We start from the raw sequence: 26,799 nt of genomic DNA on the forward strand, positions 1-26,799 counted from the left end.
ACATCTGCTGGTCAGTCTCACAGGTAAAGACAGAATCTCCCTTCTCAAGCCCCGCCCCAGCATCCACCCACCCCAATGAGCATCCAAGCGTTGGGTCTACAAATTGTTGCTTAAAATGTAGCCTCTAGTCTGCAGCATCAGCACCCCTTGGGAACTTGTTGCAAATGTGGAATCCCAAGCCTACCCTAGACGTACTAAATCATAATGTACATTTTAATAAGATCCCCAGGTGATTTAGAAGCACATTATATTTGAGAAACAGTGGTCTGTGGCACACTTTTGATGGCTCAAAATTTGTAACCACCAGTAGCAACAGTACAGGTAATATGTAAAACCAGAGTCTTTGAATTAAATTGCCATGTTTTCTTTAATAAAACAGAAACTGTTAGTGATTATATGTACATAGATTGACTATTTTTGTTGTTGTCCTCAATGTAACAATTGCCTCTAACATAGCAACGGGCTTTTTCCTCCCTGATTTTACTAACCACTAAGAATTCAGAGCCTGGCTTCCCCTTGAGTCTTATGGTGCCACTAAGTCTTAGCAGAGCATTCCATAGTTGCTGACATGGATGAATTATATTTGACTTACCGAAGGAGCAAAAATAGTGACCCACGTTTCAGATACAGTATTTCATCACCACTGCAACTATACCTTCTTCTTCATTTTTTTTCCTTCAAGAACAGCTGTTACTGTGAGTCCATCTTAACCACTTTAAGTTCATGATCATCTTTAATAATAGTCTGCCATAATTTATAGCCAGGTTAAATTTTATTGCTTAGAGACACAGGGATTGCAGCTGCCTTGTTCTGAGTAATAAACAGGACTCGTCTTTTGGCTCTCATTTGAGATTCAGCTTGAATACTGATTTATTTGTTTATTTTGAAACTTTTGGACAACTGGTCAAAGCCAAGGCAGGGAGAGCGGAGCCACTTAACCCAGGAGGACTTCAAAGAGAAAGAAGCTAAAGCCTGTTTATTTGATTACAGATCTCACAAGATAATCCTACAGTGTACGAAATGCTTACCACTTTGTTTTTTTTTTTTACCTCAGCTCCATACCATTTTTTGTTATTTATTATTTGTTTATGGTAGAGCAACCTCCTTCCCCACCCTCCCCCAAAAAGATCTGTTCTCTAAGCTCTATAGCCCAGCCTCAATGCCTGCTGTCATAAGTTTATAAATTGGTTTCTATGTTTAATGACTGAACATGCTTGTTTTTATAGAGGAAGATCCCGAGTACAAGAAAGAGACAAAGAGCCCCTACAGGAACGCTTTTTCCGACCACATTTCCTTCAAGCCCCTGGGGATATGGTAGCTCACGAGGGGCGCCTGTGTCGGCTGGACTGTAAGGTAGACTCTAATACCCATCCTTGGTTCCAGATCTGTTCACATTTTGCATTTAGTTGTCAGTTTTCTCTTATTTTTGTTTGGGGTTGGGTTTTTTTGTTTGTTTTTGTTTTATTTTATTTTTTTAGGAAAAGGAGGACTGGGGAAGGGAGAGAGATCACTTCTTTTCTCGAAAGGCTTTTACAGAGCATTTAAAAGACAAAAGAATTTCTTGCAGGTTTTAAGTCTTTATGTCTTAATAAAATTTCATTGGAAAAAATTACATTAGTATTGTATCACGTTAACTCTGAATTTGTAAAAAACAACTAAAGAGTAATTGATTGATATAATTCATGTCTTTATTACTCTAAAGCCAAAATGTGATTTTTGCATCCTTGAAGTGCATTGCTGTGATGTATAGACTTTGAAAAAATTATGGTCATGAAAAGATGCCTCCAAGGTGGTTTATGAAAACTGAAGTCGGTTTCTCGTACTAATCAACATCCACCACATTTAGCTATTCTACATTCTAATCCTTCAACCAGAACATACATTCAGTCGAGCAATGTGGAGATATCTCAGTATGAAGAGAAACGTACGTCACCTCTTCTACCCAGGCAGAGATCAGAATGCTCTGGAAATTTTAGATGCAAATTAGTAAAAACTTGAGGTTAAGCATTCATAGAGTCCAGCTCGGGTGGCTCTTGCTCCTCCAGTGTCTGCCTAAAGGATATTCAGGATTGACTGTTACTTCTTCCATGCTAAACCCTAAAAGATACCCATCCTGGGTCCCATCCCCAGATATTCTGACTTGCTATAGTAAATGGGCTTTGGGATTTTCAAATGCTCCCCACTTGATCATAATACACGGCAAGGTTTGAGAACACTCGTTTAAGGTCTGCCCTTTTCTTGGCTGCCTCTTGCTTACCAGGTATGTAAGCAATATGCCATCTGTGAAGCTGATGCAGCAGCCCTATTTCATCTATTTATTTAGTTTTTATTTCTTATTTATTCTAATCTAGAGTATAATCATGACCTGATTTGGGGTCAAAACACTATATAGTTATTAATGCAGTCATCCATCCAGACCCCTCGTGTCCTGATGCCCCTGCAGAAAATACGCCCCCATGTATTTTCTCACTACCTATTTGGTGCCAGACAAGGATGAAGAATTCAACCACCAAATAAATCTGCCTGTCATCGGTCTGTCATTTGCCTCAGCTGTCCTGTTATTTATTAGGTGAGTGGCTTACCGCCCCCAGAACTGACATGGCTGCTCAATGGCCAACCTGTGCTACCAGACGCCTCCCACAAGATGTTGGTCAGGGAGACCGGAGTCCACTCTCTGCTCATTGACCCGCTCACTCAGCGTGACGCGGGGACATATACATGCGTTGCTACCAACAAAACCGGACAGAATTCCTTTAGTCTGGAGCTCACTGTAGTAGGTAAGGTTTGCTGCTGGGGCCCCTAAACAAAACTCCCTTCAAAGTTATTGCCCAAATATGCACAGCCTCTGACAGAATTCCTTAGTCCTTTGCCTCACCAAGTCTCGTTTCAATTTTTCCTTCATGTAGTAAGGGCCATATTTCCTACATTGCTCTCAAAGACATATCAGTAAGCTAAAAACATAATGTGGTACCTCGTGCATATATGCATGCAATATGTGGGAGTCATTGTAATAGTTAATCAATTCATTAGTTTGACTGTCACTAAATCCGTCACTTGCCCTACGTTCATCAGTCCTGGAACATACCAGAATCTTGCCCATACCCCCAAGCTTCCATGTCTTTGCTTCAGAGATCCTTCTACCAGGAATATCTTTCTTTGCCTAGGAACCTCCTCCTCATTCTCAAAGGCTCAATTCAAATGTCACCACCGAGGCACATCCTCCTCTGTTTCCTAGCACTTAGAAAAGGAGGGGCTCTTCAGAGAACTTACAGCCTTCTATGTAACCGTTTTGCCTTCCTGAAGAGACTCTAAGTTTCTAAAGTCAGACATTCTGACTTTTTTGGTATATCTTGAGTGTCTGACTCAGTGCCTAAAACATGAACAGTGCTCACCAAATGTTGAGTTGATAATTAAGCAAATGAACTTTTACTTTCTGAGGTGCTGTGAACAAAATACTGTAATGCCTACAAATAAGGACAAGTCATTATCACATGGCTGATACCAGCCCTCAGGGCAGGAGTCCAGCCAGAAGTAGATTTCAGAATATATGAATTCTAGTGGTGAGTTTTCTCCCATGTGTGGCCCCTACCAGAGACAAGAATGGCTTCAGCATGCTATCCTCTCTATAGGCTGGTGGCTGCTTGCCCCATCTTTTTCTTTTTCTCACTCTTAATTTTTTCTTCCCAACAGAGTAGGAAAAGCTCATTCTGCAAGGATATACTGATTGTAAGCTTTCATTCCCCCACCCAACTATTTTGCAAATATTGACTCTGGAATCCTAAAACATGAGGTATCTTTGCCAAAAAAAAAAAAAGGCCTCCTTAAAAAACATAATTTGTGGGGAGTTTTTAAAGTAGTGTCTCTCTCGGAGCGCCTGGGTGGCTCAGTCAGTTAAGCATCCAACTTTGGCTCTGGTCATGATCTTGCAGTTCATGTGTTCGAGCCCCACATCGGGCTCTCTGCTGTCTGTGGCAGAGCCCATTTTGGATCCTCTGTCCCCATCTCCCTCTGCCCCTTCCCCACTTGCACTCATTCTCTCTTTCTCAAAAATAATAAACATTTTGTAAAAATTTGTAAGACGTAGTGTACTTCTTTTCTGTAGCTATAAACTTCTTCATTAACAACTTCATAAAAGTTGAGGGAAAATTAATATACTTTCCACAAAATAAACTCCTCTAGAAAAGAGACAGGATATATTCAGTATTTAAACTCTGTTGTTCCTCAAAATTTACTGCTTAGAATAAAAGAAACCCCTTAAATTCCACCATTCACATCCCCCGTGTGCAACACGGGCCCTTGAGTGTTTTCTCTCATACAATGTGCAAGTTTCCTCATTCCTTTTTAAATCATTTCTGGAACTTTTAACAAGACAGTGATCTTCACTTAGAGAGGTGAGAAGTGTTCTGAAGAGAAGTTAAAGTTGGGGAGGGGGTGCCCACTCTGCTAAATTTTTTAACTGTAATGAGTTTGAAGCATGAACCCCAAGGTACTTACTATTCAAACAAGAGTGGCCCTTCTTCTCATTCAGCCAAAGAAGTGAAGAAAGCACCTGTGTTCCTGGAGAAACTGCAGAACAGTGGAGTTCCCGAAGGCCACCCAGTGAGGCTGGAGTGCCGCGTGATAGGCATGCCGCCACCCGTGTTCTACTGGAAGAAGGACAATGAGACCATCCCTTTCACCAGAGAGAGGATCAGGTAGAGCCTGCTCCCACGTTCAAAGGGACTTCCAAACTCAGTGGGGCTTCCTGGGCACCCAAATAAATCTGTTGTCTTTTTAATCTGTCTGTCACCCAATATGACGCATTTGAATTTCATCCACCTCATTGTACATATCAAGAATTTATTTATTTATTTTTGTTCCTGAAGGACAGTCCATAATTTGAATGTCCCAGAATTTTAAAACCTTAATTTTTTTTCCAGATTAATTAGTGAGTTTTTTTTTTAATTCAGTATAGTTAACATATAGGGTTATATTAGTTTCAGGTGTACAATATAGTGATCCAATATTTCTATACATTACTCAGGGCTCATCAAGATAAATGTTCTCTTGGGGCACCTGGGTGGCTCAGTCAGTTGAGTGTCTGACTTCAGCTCAGGTCATGATCTCATGGTTTGTGGGTTCGAGCCCCGCGTCGGGCTCTGTGCTGACAACTCAGAGCCTGGAGCCTGCTTCGGATTCTGTGTCTCTCTCTCTCTGACCCTCCCCTGCTCACACTGTCTCTCTTGGTCTCTGAAAAATAAATAAAAAACCTAAAAAAAAATAAACATTTAAAAAAAGATAAATGTACTCTTTAATCCCTTTCCTCTATTTCCACCATTTTCCCACCAACCTCCCCTCTGATACCATCAGTTTGTTCTCTATAGTTAAGAGTCTGTTTTTTGGTTTGTTTCTTTTTTTTTTTCTTTGTTCCTTTGGCTTTTTTCAAATTATTTTTTTAATATTTATTTATTTTTGAGAGGGAGAGAGATAGACTACCAGCAGGGAAGTCTCAGAAAGAGAGGGAGACACAGAATCTGAAGCAGGCTCCAGGTTCTGTGCTGACAGCACAAAGTTCAAATTCATAGACCTCTAGATTGTGACCTGAGGTGAAGTTGGACACTTAACCAACTGAGCCCCCCAGGCACCTCTGTTCCTTTGTTTTTTATTAAATTCCACGTATGAGTGAAATAATATGGTATTTGTCTTTCTCTGACTGACTTATTTCATTTAGCATTAGACTCTCTAGATCCACCCATGTCATTGTAAATGGTAAGATTTCATTCTTTTTGTGGCTGAGTAATATTCCTCTGTGTGTGTGTGCACATGTGTGTGCACACTCACACACATATATGTATATGCATATGACATCTTCTTTATCCATTCATCTGTTGTTGGCCACTTGGATTGTTTCCATATTTTGTCTATTGTAAATAATGCTGCAATAAACATAAGGGTTCATATATCTTTTTGAATTAGCATTTTTGTTTCTTTGCATAAAAATTCAGTAGTGGAATTACTGAATTATAAAGTGATTCTATTTTAATTTTTTGAGGAGTCTTCATACAGTGGCTACTGATGTTGCCTTCTCACCAACAGTGCACAAGAGTTCTTTTTTTCTCCACATCCTTGTCAACATTTGTTGTTTCTTGTGTTGATTTTAGCCATTCTGACAGGTATGAGGTGATATCTCATTGTGGTTTTGATTTACAATTCCATGATGATGAGTGATGTTGAGCATCTTTTCATGTGTCTGTTGGCCATCTGTATTTCTTTGGAAAAATGTCTGTTCATGTCTTCTGCCCATTTTTTAATTGGATTATATGTTTTTTTGGTGTTGAGTTGAATTAAGTTCTTTATATCTTTTGGATACTAACCCTTTATCAGATAAGCCATATGCAAATATCTTCTCCAATTCAGTAGGTTGTCTTTTAGTTTTGTTGATTGTATCCTTTGCTATGCAGAAGCTTTTTATTTTGATGTAGTCACAATAGTTTATTTTTGCTTTTGTTTCCCTTCCCTCAAGAGACATACCTAGAAAAATGTTTCTATGGCTGATGTCAGAGAACTTACTGCCTATGCTGTTTTCTAGGATTTTTATGGTTTCAGTTCTCCTACAGGTCCTTAATCCATTTTGAGTTTATTTTTGTGTATGGTGTAAGAAAGCAGTCCAGTTTCATTCTTTTGCATGTAGCTGTCCAGTTTTCCCAGCACCATCTGTTGAAGAGACTGTCTTTTTCCCTTGGATATTTTGCTTCCTGTGTCAATGATGAATTGCCATATAATCATGGGTTTGTTTCTGGGCTCTCTATTCTGTTCCATTGACCCATTGGTCTATTTTTGTGCCAATATCATACTGTTTTGATTATTACAGCTTTGTAGTACAACTTTAAATCTGGGATTGTGATACCTCCAGTTTTGTTTTTCTTTTCAAAATTGCTTTGGCTATTTGGGGTTTTTTTGTGGTTGCATACAAATTTTAGGATCATTTGTTCTAGTTCTATGAAAAATGCTATTGGTATTTTGATGGGGACTACATTTAACTGTAGATTGCTTTGGGTAGTATGGACATTTTAACAATATTCATTCTTCCAATCCATGAGCACGGAATATCTTTCCATTTGTTTCTATTGTCTTCAATTTCTTTCATTAAGTTTTATAGTTTTCATAGTACAGGTCTCTCACTTCCTTGGTTAAGTTTATTCCTACGTTATTTTTGTTTTTGATTTTGTTTTTTGGTGCACCTATAAGTTGGATTGTTTTCTTAATTTCTCTGTTATTTCATTATTAGTATATAGAAATGCAATGTGTGTGTTGGGGAGTGCCTAGCTGGCTCAGTCAGTGAACCATGCAACTTTTGATCTTGGGGTTGTGAGTTTAAGCCCCACATTGGATGTAGAGCTTACTTTAAAAAGTATTAGAAAGGGATGCCTGGGTGGCTCAGTTGGTTGTGTCCAACTTCGGCTCAGGTCATGATCTCACGGTCCGTGAGTTTGAACCCTGCATCAGTCTCTGTGCTGACAGCTCAGAGCCTGGAGCCTGCTTCAGATTCTGTGTCTCCCTCTCTCTCTCTCTGCCCCTCCCTTACTCATTCTCTGTTTCTATCTGTCTCAAAAATAAATAAACATTAAAAAAATTTTTAAATAAAAATAAAATATAAATTAAAAGTGTTAAAAATGAAATGGATTTCTGTATATTGATTTGAATCCTGCAACATTACTGACTTAATTTAACAGTTCTGGTAGTTTTCTTAGTGGAGGCTTTAAGGTTTTCTTTTTTTTTTTTTCAATGTTTATTTTTAAGAGAGAGAGACAGAGCGCAAGCTGGAAAGGGGCAGAGAGAAGGGGAGGTGCAGGATCCAAAGTAGGCTCCAGGCTCTGAGTTATCAGCACAGGGCTTGAACTCACGAACCATGAGATCATGACCTAGCCACAGTTGAACGCCTAACCGACTGAGCCACCTAGGCACTCATCAGGTCTTCTATATATAGTATCTTGTCACCTGCAAATAGTAAAGATTGTACTTCCTTACCAATTTGGATGCCTTTTATTCCTTTTTCTTACCTGACTTCTGTGGCCAGGACTTCCAGTTCTATGTTGAATAGAAGTGGTGAGAGTGGACATCCTTGTCTTGTTCCTAATCTTAGGGAGAAACCCTCTTGGTTTTGCACCAGTGAGTGTGGCGTTTAGCTGTGGATTTTTCATGTAAGGCCTTCATTATGTTGAGGTATGTTCCCTCTAAACCTACTTTGTTGAGGATTTATGAATGGATGTTGTACTTTGTAAAATGCATTTTCTGCATCTATTGAAATGATCATATAGTTTTATCCATCTCTTGTTTATGCGGTATATCACATTGATAGATTTGCAAATATTGAACCACCCTTGCAACCCAGGAATAAATCCCACCTGAGCATGGTGAATGAGTTTTTTTAATATATTGTTCAATTAAGTTTGTTACTATTTTGTTGAGGATTTCTGCATCTATGTTCATCCGAGATATTAGCTTGTAGTTTTGTTTTTTTTTTTGGTAGTATTTTTATCCTGGACTTTTGTTTCTTGGGAGTTTTTTGATTACCGATTCAATTTCATTGCTGGCAATTGGTCTGTACAAATTTTCTATATTTTCCTGATTCAGTATTGGGAGGTTATATGTTTTTAGGAATTTATTCATTTCTTCTAGGTTGTCCAATTTGTTGGCATGTAATTTTTTATAATATTCCCTTATAATCCTTTGTATACCTGTGGTGTTGGTTGTTATTTCTTCTCATTAATCTCTGATTTTGTTAAAAACTTTAATTTTTAAGTTTAAAAATGTACAAGGAATTTATGAAGATCTTGCATATTTCTTGTCATGTGTCTTCAGTCATATTAGTATGCAGAAAACCCCTTTGAAAGTAAAAAGTTAAAATAAGATAAAGCAAAATAAAATATTAAGGCAGTAACTCCTTCTCTATCCATCACTACATGGTTATTTTTAAGGTAACTAAGGGGGCACCTGGGTGGCTCGGTAGGTTAAGCATCCAGCTCTTGATCTCAGTTCAGGTCTTTATCTCAGGGTTATGAGTTCAAGCCCCATGTTGGGCTCCATCCTGGGCATGAAGCCTACTCAGGAAAGAAGGAAGGGAGCAAAGATGGAAAGAAGGAGGGAAGGAAGGGAGGAAGGAAGGAAGGAAGAAGGAAAGAAGGAAGGAAGGAAGAAAAGACGGAAGGAAATTAAGGATCCAGTTACCAAAAATGAGCATCTTGCTGGATTCCCACTAACCATCTTTATCTTTGCCATTTCAGTTTTACTCTCCGAGGAGGCAAGCAAACAAACACAGCTTGTGTACACAAATTTCTACTGAGAAGTTTCTATTGTGAATAGACACGATCGTGAAGAATTTTTTTTTTTTTTCACAATAAAACTGAATTTGTCCCAGAGGATGTTGTAGCTGTCAAGCTTTACAGAATTTTGGCATCGAAAAAGTCTACATAGGTCAAGATTTTTCTCTGATGAAACTTTAGCAAGCACAGAAAATATTCTTCAGTCTAAGTTAATGTAACCTAGCTAGCTCAGTCAGTACAACATGTGACTCTTAAACTTGGGGTCTTTAGTTCAAGCCCCACATTGGGCATAAAGTTTATTTTTTTAATGATTAATCAATTAGTTGATAATCTAATGTAACTAATTAATATAACATGTTAAAACCCAGACTGAAATATTAGTGTAATTATCCAGGATTGCAATATGCAGCCAAGGTTGAGAACTACTGATATCAAAGAAACAGAAGGAAGGAACATGCTGATTTGCTCCTGAACTGTATAAAGCTAACTGCTGCACATGCCCATTGAGTTACAGTGAGAAATAACCTCTCCATACTAACAGTACATCCATCTCTGGACTCTCATTTTTGTCTACTTTCCCACAGCTTCTTGGCAAAGTTCTTGTTGAAATGTCCCATCAGGTTTGGAAAAGAGATTTTTCTGGACTTTGGTTGTGACCGCGGGGACACCTCTGGTGGAGAGTAAACTCCAGGCGAGGCAGAGCATGGGGAGGTCCCAGCCTGGGCTGTCAATCTTCGTTTGGGCCTCACCGGGTTGACTGCTGCTCTTTTGTGCCTCCTTTCCACTTTTCTGGTTGCCTTTGATAATTGCTTTAAGCTGAGTCTCCCTTCCCTATCCTCAGGGTCAGGGAAGAGAGGGGAAGCACTCCCCTGCTGGGTTTGCCCCCAGAGTTTCCCCGGAGCCCTGAACTCCCCAAGGCCTTTTCTGCCCCTGGATGCAACTGCAGATATGTTCTCTCTTTTCTCCAGTATGCACCAGGACGCAACAGGGTATGTCTGCCTCCTCATTCAGCCAGCCAAGAAATCCGACGCTGGATGGTACACGTTGTCAGCCAAGAACGAAGCTGGCATCGTGTCGTGCACTGCCAGGCTGGATATATACGGTAGGTGTAACGGCCTCAGTGGAACATCTGTGTGTCGTAGGCAGCTTGAAAAAAATGTTTTAAGGATAGGTGTAGTATGTTTTCATAACTGAATTGGTTTGATTTTAGTGTTTAAGCAATGGATTTTAAAAATCATTTCATCCTTGTCACCTCAAGGCTTTTGTACATTTCTGTATACTTTTGTACTCGTTTGCATTTAAATGAGCTTAAGCCTCTTCCATAAAAGGACCTATAATACTAGGAATTACAGCTATTTCAGAGTTTATGCTTGTGCTTCTGATCATCTGGCATCTCACGCTGTCCCCTTCATGCCCTGGGCCACCCACGAGAACTCCCTCCCCACTGCCTGTCATTTCCCCCACACATACCTCCACCCAGCAGAATTGCTCTGTCCTCATTCACCTGTTAACTCATTCCACAAATATTTATTGTGCCAATCCCACAACCAGGCTAATAATAGAGAGCTGTCCTAATAATAATATCAAGTGATATTTGTATAATGACTTACAATTTACAAAATGGCACCCTTAGGCCCTCCCAAACAATTATTACAACTGTTGTCACCCTCATTTAAATGCTGAAGTGTTTCAGTCTCATTGAGTTGAGCATCTGACTCTTGATTTCAGCTCAGGTCATGATCTCAGGGTGGTGTGATCCAGCCCTGTGTCTGGGCTGTGCACTGAGCATGGAGCCTGCTTGTGATTCTTTCTTTCTCTCTCTCTTTCTCCTCCTCTGTCCCTCTCCCCCACTCACATGCACTCTTTATATAAAAAATACAATAAAATTAATAATAATAATAATAAATGCTGAAGAAACTGAAACTTGGGGAGGTTAAGTTTCTACCTATAGTAGAGATGCAAATCCAGGTTTTTGTATCATTCCTTTGAGCCATGTTTCTAGTTTTCAAAAGGATTTAATAAATTAATCTGTTTTGTAATGCTTGTTTATTACTTTGAGAGAGAGAGCATGCGCTCACACGCATGAGTAGGGGAGGGGCAGAGAGCGAGGGAGAGAGAGAAATCCCAAACAGGATCTGTGCTGCCAGCAAAGAGCCCAATGCAGGGCTCAAACCCACAAGAACCCACAAATGGCGAGATCATGACCTGAGCCGAAATCAAGAGTTGGACACTCAATTGACAGCCATACAGGTGCCTTAACAAGCTCATCTTTAATAATGTATTTATGTACTCTACACATCCCGTCTATAATTTTGACATTAACTGGTATTTTTGGAGACATATTCCTTAATCCAAAAGGATGACTCTTTTTTCCTCTCCTTTAAAAATATTTAAAAGTAATTTAATAAAGTTCTTTTTTTTTTTAAGTTTCTTTATTTATTTTGATAGAGTGTGTATGCACAAGAAAGAAGTGCACACGGGAGTGGAGTAGGGGCAAAGAAAGGGAGGGAGAAAGATTCTGTGCTGTCCTGACACAGGGCTCGAATTCACGAACTGTGAGATCATGACTTGAGTCAAAACCAAGAGCTGGTCGCTACACCGACTGAGCCATTCAGCTGCCCAAATAATTAATAAATTTCTTATTCATTACTGGTTCAACATGATTAACCTAAATAACAAATAAGAGTCACTATGTCTAGAACATGAGGCCCTATTCTTCATAATTGCATACTAGGTATACCCCTTTTTTACTACCATACAGGAAGGACTTTGGCCTGCTATTTTCCCAGGGTCTAATACTTGGGAGAAATAGATAGCTTTCTGATTATTTTCCCTTATCCTTGAACTTGAAAAGAAATTCAGCTGTGAGGGAAGCTGACTCTGATGTATTGTCCCCTGGTTGGGGGTGGGGAGAGAGCGGCCATCGATGTATTCCACCTAGGCTAAGTCTCTTATCCATTTCATCCACTTCACCATATCAGAGGGAACTAGGTCTCCAGCCAAGAAACCCAGTACCAATAAGCCCTGAAACAGATGAGTTGTGCCCAATCCTCTCCATGTCCTAGTTCAGTTTGTCCTGGCTCACCTGTCTCCTGTCTGGATTGCACAGCACCAATAGGGGGTGTTATTTCCTCAGTTGGGACCTGGGAGTGGAGGTGGGGATGGATGACTTGGGCTAAAAATCAATCCCCTACACTCTCTCCTCACCGCTTCCTGCCTATCTGAGGAGTCAGGACAGGCTCCCCTCTCTCACCCAAAGGAGGCCTTCTAATAGAAGCGATTACAATAGTCTGGTTAAGATGTCTGGAGCAGAGACTCGACTAGCTGTTCACTGCGGCCTTATTGAATGCCTATTCTTTGGCAGAATTGCTGTAAGTTTTGTCCTCACTTTTACAGCTTTTAAAGTTTGATTTTTATCAATTTATTTGGAGGTATTTAGACTCTAAAAAACTGATTCAAAATAATGAAATTAGCAAAGGCCCAGTTTATAAATCAGAATGCTAAAAAGGTTCATAGCTTCCTGGGAACCAGAGCATCAATGTCCCCTACCTGGTGCTCCCCCTTCTCCACATCAAGGTCCCTGGAAATCTAATCAAAAAGACTGCTGGGTAGTTTCTGAATCAGAGACAGGAGCAGTTTGGATGGATATTTCATTCAGGCCATGTTCAAGCCTAAGGATCATTTCTGCTAAAAACAGGGTCTTCTTCAGACAGCGCTTGCTAAACACGGAAATTCTAATACATTCTCTTTTGTACCTGAACCATGGTTGGTTGAACAGAAGTTACTTTTCAGTCTTCTTGCTGTAACTCATTAGAATCTGATTAGGGAGGTGGGGGTAGTCACAGATTAGTGATTAGGGTATGGAATAGGTACTACAAAGAGGTCTAGAGACATCTTTTGGCTTTCATTTCCTCAAGTTTCTTGTCTCTACCTTCTCAGGTACCTTCCCTTGAGGGCCTGAAGCTCTTTCTACACTGCCCCTGGAAGACCCCATGCTCAGTCATATTTTGAGAAATCACCCTAATCAGCCACTCATAGTCCCAGAGTTTTGGCATTAGGAGCATAAGAGACGGCCAGCCCAGTTCACAGCAGGGGAGATATTTTATTGCTTTTACAAATGATGCATGTCAGTGAATGTGTTGGAATAAGACAGAACACACCCTTACACTGTATCTGATAGACTGCATTCCTTTGATTGTAACACGTTATCCATTTTCCAGCTCAGTGGCACCACCAGATCCCAACACCCATGTCCATCCGGCCCAGTGGCAGTCGCTACGGATCTCTCACCAGTAAAGGACTTGACATTTTCTCTGCCTTCTCCTCCATGGAAAGCACAATGGTGTATTCATGCTCTTCTCGGAGTGTAGTGGAGAGTGATGAACTTTAGGAATGTTTGGGTGCCTGCTGTGTAAGGGGGCGGACTGTGGAGGGGGAAGGAGGACAAGCCAGATACAGTGGTTTCCAAGCAACTGGATTTGAGTAAGTTCCCATGCTGCTGGACCCTTGGCAAGAAGTGCTTTGAATAAGTCAGCTGGAGACTCCTGTAGTCTCAGCTGAGGGAAAGATGTAGGGCTGTGCCTTTTAAAGATTCCAACAAAAATGTGAGAAGACAATACAGATGAACCAAAGATGTCACGAAGCTGCCATCCACTGCTTTGGGAAAAAGCTAGCATGCTCCCCTGCCCCCTGCTATATTAGGGGTATGTGGGCCCTACTAGGAGCAATGAGGGGCCGTATGCTTGGGCTGCGAGGCGTTAGAAAGTAGTGACCTTAGGTATCATTAACTCACCAGCAATGCAAAGGAAAAAGGTGGGGAGGTCTCCATTACCTTTCACCTGTCACATCCATAGCAGTAGTTTTGATGGATTCATTTAATCAGCTTCTACTTAGCCTTAAGAGGTCATGCCATACAACTCACATATGTGGAGAAGCATTTTTGATTTCTTTATCCTGAGTGTACTGAGCCACATTGTAAGGTGCCAAAATGTGCTTGAGATATAAAAAATTCACAGAAACAATCAATATTGCACAGTGCACTTGTTCTATATCCAAAACAAGGGCCCATTAGCCTGTCTGCACCATTTCCTTATGGATATAATGGTGAGTGGTTTTTCTTTCTGACTTTATACATCCCTAAGTTCTAGAACTAAAAGGTTGTTAGTAAACCAACTAAAAAAAACTTCTGTGGGGTTACTTTTTAAACTACTGGCTCAATATGTGAGTCATCATCTCCCCTCTTCCCTCCCCAAAAGTCTGGAAGTGTATGAGGGAGTGAGGAAGGGAGAGATGCAAACAGGGAGAGAAGGTGATGGAACCTGTCAGTTTTCATTTGCCCCTTAAGAGCAATGGTTCTGAAAGGAGAGATCTTTAATAGGTATGAACTGTTTGTGAGATAATTAATTTGCATTTTCTGCATAGGAGATATCATGCTAACCAGGAAAGGGGGAAGAAAGAATAATATGCCTCTTTATTACAACCTACCTATTCAAAATCTGCCTCTTAAGGAATTTTTAAACTTAAGTTCTAGAAGGCCTAGAAGAGTGCTTGGCCCCAAAGAGGCATTCAATAGATATTTGTTGGATGAATGAATCTTAGAGAAATCTGCAACTCACACAGCTGTCCAAAAATTGCCTTAGGAATGGTCATCACAGCAGTTTCCTCCAGACTCACTCATGAAATGAATTGGAGGTGTCTGTTACCAATTCCCTGTGCCCAAGTGTCTGGTGTTCTCTGAGCCAGGCCCCCTCAGCTGGCATCTTACTTGAATGAACAAATAGTCATTGTTTAGAGAGGCTTGAAATTTTCTTCACTTCAAGGCAAAGATTTCCAGCATAAAAATAAATTCATTCACTCAAAAAGAATCATTTGTGTGTCTACTCTGTATAAGATGCTATGCTAGAGACCGTGGGAAAAATGAAAATATGAATAAGACACAGTCCCTGACCTCAAGGAGCTTACAATCTAGTAGGAGAGGTAAGATGTAAGGCATAAAGAGTGCTGCTTTTGGGGGTGGATATCAATTCTTTATCAAACAGAGTTTCTATTGCTTTTCATCCTACAATGTTTATGACTCTAAAATCATCCTAATGTCTTCAAATCTTTATTTCTTAATGAAACATTGCTTCTCGGCCTTTTGGCTAAGATCAAGTGTATTTCTTAATGAAACAAAATGCCATAGGTTACATCCTTAAGAAATAAAGGTTTCAGTAAATTATTCAGTGAAATTATTAAATTTTGTTTCCTGTTTTTCACGTACTCATGAGAAATACTAAAAATATAGGCAACTGTAATGAAATAGCATGTGTTTCATCCAGAATGCATTCTATAAAATGTTGTTTCTGTATTGGCTTCTATTATGAAATCTCATAGCCAAAGAGAACTTTCTAACTCCAGGATTGTTCCTTCATAGTTGTACACCTCACATCCCCCTCACATCTATTTCTGTAAACCCTATATAGTCCTCCCATGAAAGGATATTTTTCATCTTTCTACGTCTTAGTTTTTTTAATATATTTTTTATCTGTTGCCTTTTAGTGTTCAAGAACTAGGATAAATATTATATTTGGCCACTGGATGGCGCTGTCTAACATAAAATAGAAGACCTGAAATTTTAAGTATTGGATAATGTTAATGCAAGGTTTCGGAACTCCAGCATTATTAACATTTTGGGGTGGATAATTCTTTGTTGCCAGGGACCTTATGCAGTGTAGGATGTTAGGCAGCATCGCTGGCCTCTAACCACTAGATGCCAGGAACATAGTGGCCCATCCCCCGGTTGTGGCCACCCAAAATGTCTCCAGACATTGCTATATGTTTCCTAGGAGGCAGAATCATCCTTTGTTGAGAACCACTATGTTAAACAAATCAGTGCCCTGCACTGAGAAGTCTGTCAGAAGTCAATTATAATGAGGAATAGATATAAGAAATTTTTGTTCAGCTGGATATGGTTGGACTCAACATGTCCAAAATCAGATTCATCATCTTCCCTTTCATAACCATTCTTCAACCTCACTTAATGATTTCTATTAATGTCACCATCACATTCCTAGAAATCCAAATAAAGAGGATCCAAGTCACTTTTTGCTTCCTCTAGCCAATCAATAGATCCAGTTAATCCTAACCCTATTATTTCTTTCACATTCAGCCCTTCCCTTCCATCCCCCTGCAGTTCTCCAGTTCAGATTTGCGTTAATCACTCTATTAATTTCCCTCAGTATTTCTGACTTCAACCCTAAGAAAGAACGTCTAGGTGGCCTTTCTGCCTCTGTTCGCTGTTTCTCCCACTCGAACCCAGCCCAGATCTGCGTCAGCTGTTTCTTCCTGCATTACCGTTCCAGTCACGTTATGCCCCAATTTCAAACCTCCTATGGCTTCTTGGAGCCAAATCCAGTACCAGCTCTCCTGCCCTGTGATATTCAAGGCTTGGTCCACTATGATCCCAAAGCTTGTCACCCATTCCTCAGAAAACACACCCAGTGTGGCGGCAAATATAACACAGTCCCCTGCTTTCCAGCCAATGCCTCTCTTTTGCTTCTAGCTGGAAGGCTTTCTCCCGAACCTCCACCTATGGAAATCTTACCTGTTCCTTAAAGTCCATCTGTAATGTCACTGCTTCTGTAAAGTATTTTGTGATTCCCCGGACCCCACCCAAATACAATTCTACTTTCTCTGAAAACTTACAGTGAGTTTCTTGAATTGAGAAAAAGATGACCTTGTATAGTATTTTATATAAAACATAACCTCTATATACCTTCCTGTCCCCTTCCCTGGCACTGGCCAGTCTTGCCTACACTAGGTTTTAGCTACTGTTGGTAGGGACTGTGTCAAAAGTTTGTCATGTCCCTTATACAGAGCAGGCACTCAAAATTTTTCATTAACCTAAATTGAACTTAAAAATTCTATGTAAGTCAGTATGTTTCTATATGAAATTGAGTCTAGAGCATGATTTTTTTAAAGTTTATTTTATTTATTTTATTTTGAGAGAGAGAGAGTAGGGGAGAGGCAGAGAGAGAGAGGGAGAATCTCAAGCAGCCTCTGCACTGTGCAGAGTCTCATGGGGGCTTGATCCAGGAGATCATGACCTGTGCCGAAACAAAGAGTCAGACACTTAACTGACTGAGCTGTCCAGGTGCCCCTATAGCAATGGTTCCTATTCTGGGCTGCACATTAGAATCTCCTGAGGAGCATCTAAAAATCTCAATACCTAGGCCAGAGCCCTAGATCAGGAAGTCATAAGCTCCAGAGTTATGACAGAGCATCAGTATTTTTTAAAGTTTCCCAAGTAATTCCAAAGAGCAGCCAAAGTTCAGAAGAATAATTTCAGACTTACCGAGAAAGGCCCAAAGGGATGCCTGATGATGTCATCAAGCTGTAGTTCGGGCGCTGGTGAAGCATATACTCCCCCTTTGTTGTACATACAGTGCGTGCCTAGAAAGTACAAAGAACCACACACTTCAGCCTTATTAGACCCTACTGTTTTGTGCAACACTCCTTAGGCATGAAGCATTCACGAAGCCCGCAGAGGAAGCTCAAAAACCTGCAAAAAAATGGACCAGGGAAGAGGGAAAGTTGATGCAATTTATCTGGCCCCTTGTTTCAAAAAGTCACACTGGTTCCATAAGCACCCTTCTCTCCAAACAACTTGAAGGGCTTTTCATAACTTGAGTAGTGATATAAATGGGCATCAAAGGGAAAATGGAGAAAGAAAATGTGCCATTTAAATGAAGTTGCCTTTTTGAAACATAGCACCCTTCACTAAGGGAAGGCTTTAATCAGAATTACCAAATAGTGGAACTGGTTTCAATGCATCTTTCTCTTTTTATTCCTCTCTTAGCCTTTGTAAGCATCCAATGAGAAATCAAATAGTCAAGAGACCGGGAGTAGATAGAGCTAGAGCTCTGAAGGAAACATACCATGGAGAATAAGTTCCTGCAGAGTCAAAAGCTGACTTTTGTAGTGATAGGTTAGTTTGGATAATCCTCAAATGATAAAGGCGTTGCTTTCCAGATGTTCACTTGTAAACTGGTTGTGTAAAACTCAGCATAGATTTCCTTTCACACAGAACACCCAATGCTAGATTCCCAAGTGAATTCAGTAAGGCCTGTTTAATTCATGACTGAGTTACAATATCTATTACACCTAATTGGGCTATGGTCCCAAGAATAGGATCCAGGCAAAATAGCCAAGAAGAGAAGGAAGACTACTTCCTCCTTTTTTGTATCTATGATGTGTCAAAGCTAAAGCGTGTATAAGGTCTACCCCTGCATTCTGTATTTTTCTCCCCAGATGCCCTGTGCTCTGTTTTATAATCCCCCTGCTGTGGTGACCCATCCCATCGCACCCATCCCCACAGCCTGTCAGCATGCTTCATGTTCCAAAATGACCTAACTCCAGTTCTGGCAGCGTAGCCCAATGGTCAGAAGAAAGAAATTCAATTCAACAAATTCTGAATGACTGACAGGGGGGCTACATTTTTTAAATTAGTTGGCATGTTACTCCCATCAACTTCTAATTGACAGAATTTCTGGCAAAGTGAGAAAAAAAATCAGGTTGGGAAGGGAGGTCTAGAAATTAACGGGGTCAGACATCCAAGTTGTTCTTGATGATCGCAGCCTCCTCCTGTCCTCCTCCTCCCCACCCCACTCCCAAAGTACCTTCCAAGCTGAGATCCTGGCCTGAGTCTGTTTGTAAATGGGCTCTTTATAAGTTGGTTGTAAACTCAAAGGCAAATTTCCTAATAATGACCTTTATTCAAGGTCCCTTCCAGGGTCTTTGGGTAACTTGGCCTCAAAGTAGTTCCACAGATGGTTGAGTAGAAAATCAATGTGCCTTACCAGCAAGATGAACAGTTAACTTAGATTACAATAAGCTTGTTGAAGTCCTTTTCACCACTAATTGCCTTTTCTTATTTTATGTGGATCAATATTTCAGAAAGTTAATTACTGAAACACTGCTTGAAGAATGCCAAGCATCTTCTAAACTTTGACATTGCTGTGGTCATCAGTATGCTTAAAAAGTTGCTAATATCATGTTTTTAAAAATCTGTGCAGTGCAAAAAAAGTGCGTATTTGTTGAAAATATGTTTGCCTCTTATTTCTAATTACACTAGTTAGCATACTTGGTATTATAGAATGATAAACAGGCTGCCTCTTGTTAATATGTAAATAATGGCCACCTCAAACTCCACAGAGCAATAGTCTTAAAACTGCAAGAAATAGATAAAGAACACAATTTTCAATCCTCAGAGAGTTGTGCCATAAATGCTGAGAGTAAGCATAAATAAAATGGCTATACTGTAGAGGAATATAAACACTAATTTTCTAGAAGATTTTAACATATGAGTGAATGGAAAATGTTTCCCTAATAATAAAAAATTAAAAGATTTCAACATTATTTGACAATAGGTATTTTCAGGCTGAAATAAATGTACATTTTCTTTAAAATGAGGAAAACAGTTCTAGTTTCCAGGTTTAAAGATTACTTTTCAATGATGATTCAACCAATTTTTTAAAGTTTATTTATTTATTTTGAGAGAAAGAGCACGCACGTGCACACGAGCAGGAGAGCGGCAGAGAGAGGGAGACAGAGAATCCCAAGCAGGCTGTGCATTCTCAGCACAAAGCCCTACACAGGGCTCAATTTCATGAACCATGAGATCATGACTTTAGCCAAAATCAAGAGTCAGACGCTTAGCCTGAGTTACCCAGGCACCCCAACCAATTGTTTTAATGTACAAATATATTTGACACTTGAAAGTGATTTTTTAAAATTATTCTTATTCAAAGTGTATAAATTACAACATGAGCTATAAGCTGGTTAAATATCAAAAGAGCAACAGAAAGATAACTAGGTTTTAATCTTCCAAAATATCTAGCAAATCCAGTAATCTACGTATAGAATATTCTTTAACTCTCTAAGATAAAAATTCATTCTGCCTCCTAAAAAGAGACCATTTAAAAATGAGACTTAAAGATGTGAAAGATGGGAGTAGAGAGGCTTGACCAATTTACATAGAAAATTAATGAAGATACAAGTATAGTTTTATTACAAAAAAGAGGTGTTTGGGGGCACCTGACTAGCTCAGCTGGTAGAGCATGTGACTCTTGATGTCGGGACTGTGAGTTCAGGCCTCATGTTGGGTGTAGAGATTACTTTAAAAAGATGTGTTTTAATATCCATAAGAAACTAAGAGTTCTTTTCATATAGTATGGTAAGAATGAATTCCTCAATGTCCCAAAATTCCAAAGAACCTGATGTTTCTGCAGATTCAGTGAGTTATCTGCAAAGTAGCAGATTCTCATAACTTTCCCACAATTAGTAATAGTGCAAGTCAGTTAATTATATGCAAGATTCAGTGAATTATATGTTAGTATTGACTACCCAACGATTACTAAATGTGTATGTGTACAGAGTATAAAAGGTTTTACTCTGTTTAAGGAGAGTTAAAACCCATAGGTTTTAAATTCAAATGAAATCATTTTGATACAACTGTATTTTTTAAAGCACATGGGTAAATTAAATTTTACTTTTTCAGTATTTTTACTTCAGAACACCTTATCTTCTTTTCCGATTAATTTTCACTTGCTCTTCTGAGCTTTAGCATTGAGTTTCTTAACCTATCCTTCTCCCTTCATTACCTTCCTGTCGAGATTTTTAAAAACCTGTAAAATATGTAATAGCATTAGGAGAGCTCCTTATTTCTAAGACTTCTTCGGTGAGTTCCTAGGTATTCGAAGGAAATTTTAATAATTCTTATGAACTTCATATACACTCTCTAATTTTTCCATCACTGTGAGGTCTTGTTTCTTTATCTGTAAAATGAGCAAAATACTTGATTGAACCTTTTCCAGGATGGAAGATTGGATAAACAAATGTTTATAAAGAATTTACACTAGTAATAGCAGTTTTTTAAGAGAAATGTTTAAAATATTTTTCTCCAAAGTAAATAGATTTGCTTTAAAAGTTCACATCTCTTTCCTGCCCAACTACTTTGTTTTTCTTTAGAAGGGTGGCACATAATGGTGGAATCTTCTTCCAATATGGAATGCAGTTTAAAAACAAATCTAGAGAAAACTCAAATGAATTCAAGAAATATTCTATCCGCTTTCTGCAGACAGATTCCAGGAAAATTTATTTTGGCATAGGAAGAATGCTTACAGGAACTCTGACACCTATGTCCACAATTTAAACTAGTGGAAATACTGACTTTGCAGCACACAAAGAAATACCAAAGGAGTTCCTGTATTCTTTTCTGGCTTAAGCAGTTCAGGAAAACTTCACTGTACTAGTCCAGTCCCCAGTGAAAAAATGTTCCATACTAGCATGTCATTGGCCTTATGTTGAAATGAATCCACTTAGTAGGATAATGGCCCCACAAAAATGAGCATAGACTTTGGCCTCTGTTTTTGCATTCTCAGCTACGTCAAGTCTGAATTTAATCCTGATGATTCATTTCAGTCATGAGGACTGACAAAGGATGTACATGTGGCCATAGGCATGTACACACACACACACACACACACACACACACACACACACACACAGACTTCAATTGAGGCATGAAGCACCCATAGCTAACATAGTTCAGTCAGAATCAGGAGATGCCTCTTACAAACATGGTATGCTTCCACCTTAGGAAGCTTGAGTCAACTTATTTTCTGAAGTATTTTTTTGGTTATTGAAATCCTAATGGAAAAACCATTATAGTGGCCATTTTGAAATGTGTGAAGTACATAAACTGTATGTTTTGTTTCCATTATTGAAAAGCAATTAATGGATGTTGGCTTTTATCCCTGTTCTTCTGCGTCATGCATGTTAGATATTCTGTGGAACTGAAAACAAGTCATTGCTTAAGCCAAAATGTCTGTGAGCATAAGCTGTGTCTTTCCTCAGAAGGTATATGGTACTGTACTCCGGTAGACCACGTATGTCATCTCTGTGACACTGTTACTGTTTCCTTAGTTCTGCTTTCTTAAAGATTTGTTGGGAGTTGTGTTTTGTTTGGAAACTTGGCAATTAGAAGAAGAAAAATAAGAATTAAGAACTGTATTTAATTCAACCTGGATGTTTTAAAAAGCAATTTAGAGGATGTGATGGACTGTTACTTTATTCATTAAATAAAATTTTATTTATTCTCAGTTAATTATTGGGTTTGTTTGGTATTGTATTTGGTTCCAGACTTTGTACGTGAGATTAGGTAAATTCTTGCTTTCAGTGGTTTTCTTTCAGCTCAGGTATTTTTTTGGATACACTGCCAGTTTAAAATAGCAATACATAAGTGCCTGGGTGACTCAGTCAATGGAGAGTGTTCAACTCTTGATTTCAGCTCAGGTCATGATCCAAGGGTGAGGGATTGAGCTCTGTGTCAGGCTCGTCACTGAGCATGGAGCCTGCTTAAGATTCTCTCTCTCTCTCTCTCTCTCTCTCTCTCTCTCTCTGCCCCATCCGCTTCTCACTCTCTCTCTCTCTCTAACAAAAAAAGAAAGAAAAAGTAAAGTTCTCTCTCTATATATATATATATTTTTTTTAAAGGCAATCCAAAAGATCTGTGTTACTTCAATAAAATAACTGTTAAAGTTTGTACCCACTTGTATTCATGATCAGAGAGGAGAATGGGTATATATCCATGTGAGAAGACAGGTCATAAATTTATGGCTTTATACGCACTTTGAAACTTTTTTCACCTATAGGTAGCAAAAAGAGGTATTTTTAGTAATGTCTAAGCAGAAGAACAGAGGCTAACCAAATTCAGTCCAAAAACAGCACTTCGTTTTTACTATAAGATGGCAAAATTTAAGTAACTGAGCCTTAACTGTTGAATCCTACAGTTCTATTAATCACAACCCAAACACATTCTGGCTCATATCTCACAGCAATTTTAGATCTTCATTAATATAAAGGCCATCTCATTAACTATGAAACTGGCTGTATCAGATGTTAGAAAGATAGCCTGATCCTTTTTAAGATCTGCAAATACAAAAAGTCGGAAATCACTATCATCAGTTTTTGGTAATGAGGTTAATGGTTTAATATTTAATTAAGCGGTTCTTAACACTGACAGTCCATTAGAATCACTTGGGGAGAATTTTTAACTATCTATGCCCAAGCCTCACCTGAGCAGTTAAATCAATTCTCAAGCTGGGGCCCCAGACTTGGCATTTTTTGCAGGACTCCGAGGTGTGATTCTGACGAGCACACAGGGTTGAGAACCACTGATTTGGATGGTCTTTCTCATCTTGATAGCCCTATTTATTTGTACATGGTTCTTCAAAACTTCTGACCCGAGGGTTTGGGGATTCAACCTCCAGCTAACACCCAGGAAGACCCAGATAATAATAACCAATCAAACTGAAAACCTGCTCAGCAGAGTCTTTATTTTTTAATGCCCCCCTTAAGAGTTATTTTGGCATGTTACTGGTACCACACTGTTGAAGCATTCAACTATGCTCTGAAAGAGGTGGTGGTGGTGGTGGTGGTTGTTGTTGTTGTTGTTGTTGTTTTAAGGGAGCCCAGGTAAAAGAATACTTTTAAATTTTTATGTGCCTTGTTGTCAAACTAGAAAGAACACAAATTTTTCAAAGGTGGATAGTATGGAATACTGTAGCAACTCTTAGGTGGCTTGGTAATCCAAAATCTATTATGTATAATAATACAGAAATCTTCAAAAGATTTTACACTTCTGCTATCCAAGCTCCTAATTCATAAACCATGATGGATTTCCCAACATACAGTTTTTAGGGTTTTACCAAAGACTGGATTTGATCTCTGAGACCCATTTACTTCCCTCTCACACGTCTTCCAGGAAAAAAAAAAAAAATAGTACATCAAGCTGGGGATGGGGTCAGGGAAAGCTTAGAGATTTGGTCAGAGCTAAACTGCTTCTAGAGATTTCAAAAACATAGAACAGCCAGCTATACGCAAAATATTTAACAGACAGACTCCCATTCTTTTTGGAGAATGGGTATGGTATTAGAATCCCACCTTTGTAATTAAAATTTCTAATTACATTGTTCAATTTCATTAAGAAACTACTATTGTTAATAACCAAAAAAAGAAATATTGTTGAGAGTTTATTCTGTCTAAAACGTCTATACTAAAAGAGATAAAATGTAAACCCCAATTCTCTTTTACAAGGTATTTACCATTTAGAGTGTCGGATATGAACCCTACCTGAAAAAGGACTCCATCTTAATACATTTTTGAGAACTTTCCTGATTAAAATACTTTTTAGCACTGATTTTATATATTCTCAAACTCTACGAACTTACTAGAGTTATTAATGAAGCTTTTTCTGAGTCTAAATAAGTAAACTATTGTGCCCAAATAGTGAGGAAGGCAGATGCCCAGAGCCTTGCTATTAGTTCAAATGCAGTGTGGAGTAAGGCTAGGAAGGGGTCCTGGCACCATCTCTTCCAGAGCTGTGTAGTCTGTTCAACTACACTGTCTTCTAAGAGCTGTTGAAGTCAAGAGGCTAAACATTTTACTCTCTAATTTGCAGCGAGGAGGCAAAGTCCTGAGCCCTCCTCCGTTTCTTATTAACAGATATCAGAAGGAAAGGGAAATTCAACATTGGTTTCTCAGAGCTTTCTAGAGATACACTTGCAATTTTGTGAGTTTAAATTTATGCCCTGGGGAAGATACTTTCATTCATTACAAACCAAACGGACTTTGGTAATTAGGGATAACCAAGAAAGTAAAAAATTCTGTGTTGAATTTCTATAGATAAATTGCAAATATGTGGCTGCATCTGATGTCAGGCGTTGGAATCTATAAATTTGGGGGATATCACTGTTTTTTCTGTTGACTTGTGACAAATGCCAAAGGCACACATAACTTAAGAATGCTTTTTCTAATTATTATTTCTAATTTCTCCCAAATGCATGTAGTGCTGTTAACCACCAAGTTATTCTTTACATTAAGGGTTTGATTTATTCATCCAATGGTTAAGCAAATTTATAAAAGTAATTCAAACCAATACTATGCATATAATTTTGCTCCAATCTGGATTAGCGTTGATGGTAGTAATGTCCTTTACGCTCAGCTTGTACTGATTAAAAGGGAATCACTTACAAAAGCAACATTTTTTTAATTTCTCAGTGCCAGTTATATTTATATATATATAATACTAATATATATTCCAATATAGGAACAAATATATATATTTGGGTACCTGTAAGGAATTAGTAGTAGCTGGCCTATTAAGGAAAATAAAATATTGAGGAATTGTATATCTAGTTACTTGAAAGCAAACTATTATTTCAACTAATTGAATCTTTAAAATAATGAAAAATATATCTGTATTTCCAAGTTCACGGAGAAAGCTTTCGAATTAATTACCTGTACTCTCATCAACTTGTCTTTTTTTAACGAAGTATTACAAAAGGGCACATTTGCCAATCAGTGCGATTAGATTTAAACATACCACATCTTTACTCAGGAAAACACTCAATATAATCAGCCCCACATAGGCATGTATTGCCATCAGGAAACTAGCAGGGCACTTGGCATGAAAAACAACCACATTTTTATTTATATATTACAAAATCTATATTTTAATAATGTATACATTTAAAAAATACAGAGCACTCACGCCCATGCACTCTACCAAAAAAAAAAAAAAAGTATGACTACTTCATGCATACACACAATGCACTAAGCATAAATGCATTTACACGAAGGTAAGGTAGCTGTTTTAAGCATATACAAGTAATGGATATTATAACTGCACCCGAACAGGTCAAACTTACAAAGTTTAAGAAAGCGATTATTTCTCTGAGGACTAAAACTGCAGTATAGCCTAATCCAATTTTTTCTTAAGACTGTTTTCCCTCAAAGTAGTCCAAAAAAAGGGAAGAGGGCATTATTTTAACAGCAATCAAAACCATTCACAATATCCATTTACGAAACCTACAAAATACTGATAGGGAGGAAAAGAGAAAAGCAATAAAATCGTGCCCATAAGACTGGTGATGCGAATAAAAGTAATCTGAAAGTTTACTATTTTAGTCTAAGAACGCAACCTAGGCCACCTACTGGGGAAAGGGCTACAGCTCCGGTAGCTCCGGTGCTCGATCACTGGGTGTCTCACCCCGGCAGGGCCGCGCGCCCTAACTGGCCATCTGGAAGGGCTCCGGCTGGAAGCCGAAGAGCCTCTGGCCGTAGGGCTCGCTCTCACCCGGCAGCTTCGCGCCCGGGAACGGAAGGTAGTGGTCGCGGCCAAAGTGCTCACAGTGGAGACTGACCCAGTCCCGCTCCGCGCCGAATCGCTCGGCCTCGGCCAGGATGCGGGTCAGCGCCATGATGTAGCTCAGCGCCATCTGCAGGGTCTCATACTTGGACAGCTTTTTATCCTGGCCCCACTGGGGAACCACCCTGCGCAGGCGGTCGAAGGCCGTGTTGAGTCCCTGCATTCGACGGCGCTCGCGCGCGTTGGCCGCCAGGCGCCTGCGCGCCGCGCTCTCCAGCCGGCCGGCCCCGGCGCATGTACCCGCGCACT

The 26,799-nt window shown here is 39.3% G+C and overlaps 2 protein-coding genes across 2 annotated transcripts in view; one reads left to right on the forward strand and one right to left on the reverse strand.

Moving 5' to 3' along the window:
* MYPN (myopalladin) overlaps positions 1–15,602 on the forward strand; it is an 82,758-nt gene extending 67,156 nt beyond the window's left edge. Inside the window, 6 exon segments of the mRNA XM_029931769.1 lie at positions 1–23; positions 1,227–1,353; positions 2,570–2,777; positions 4,529–4,694; positions 10,271–10,404; positions 13,523–15,602. The exon segment at positions 1–23 is cut by the window's left edge and continues 3 nt beyond it. Of these exon segments, the coding sequence (XP_029787629.1) occupies positions 1–23; positions 1,227–1,353; positions 2,570–2,777; positions 4,529–4,694; positions 10,271–10,404; positions 13,523–13,692 (828 nt within the window). The 3' untranslated portion in view covers positions 13,693–15,602.
* A 1,668-nt stretch (positions 15,603–17,270) lies between these two features.
* ATOH7 (atonal bHLH transcription factor 7) overlaps positions 17,271–26,799 on the reverse strand; it is a 9,808-nt gene continuing 279 nt past the window's right edge. The window contains exons 2-4 of the mRNA XM_029919673.1: positions 26,479–26,797; positions 17,635–17,732; positions 17,271–17,386 (exon numbers count right to left, since the gene is read on the reverse strand). Of these exons, the coding sequence (XP_029775533.1) occupies positions 17,357–17,386; positions 17,635–17,732; positions 26,479–26,797 (447 nt within the window). The 3' untranslated portion in view covers positions 17,271–17,356. The remainder of the gene's footprint in view (positions 17,387–17,634; positions 17,733–26,478; positions 26,798–26,799) is intronic.

This window comes from Suricata suricatta, chromosome 2 (genome assembly GCF_006229205.1).
Source record: "Suricata suricatta isolate VVHF042 chromosome 2, meerkat_22Aug2017_6uvM2_HiC, whole genome shotgun sequence".
In the NCBI taxonomy this organism is placed as follows: Eukaryota; Metazoa; Chordata; class Mammalia; order Carnivora; family Herpestidae; genus Suricata; species Suricata suricatta.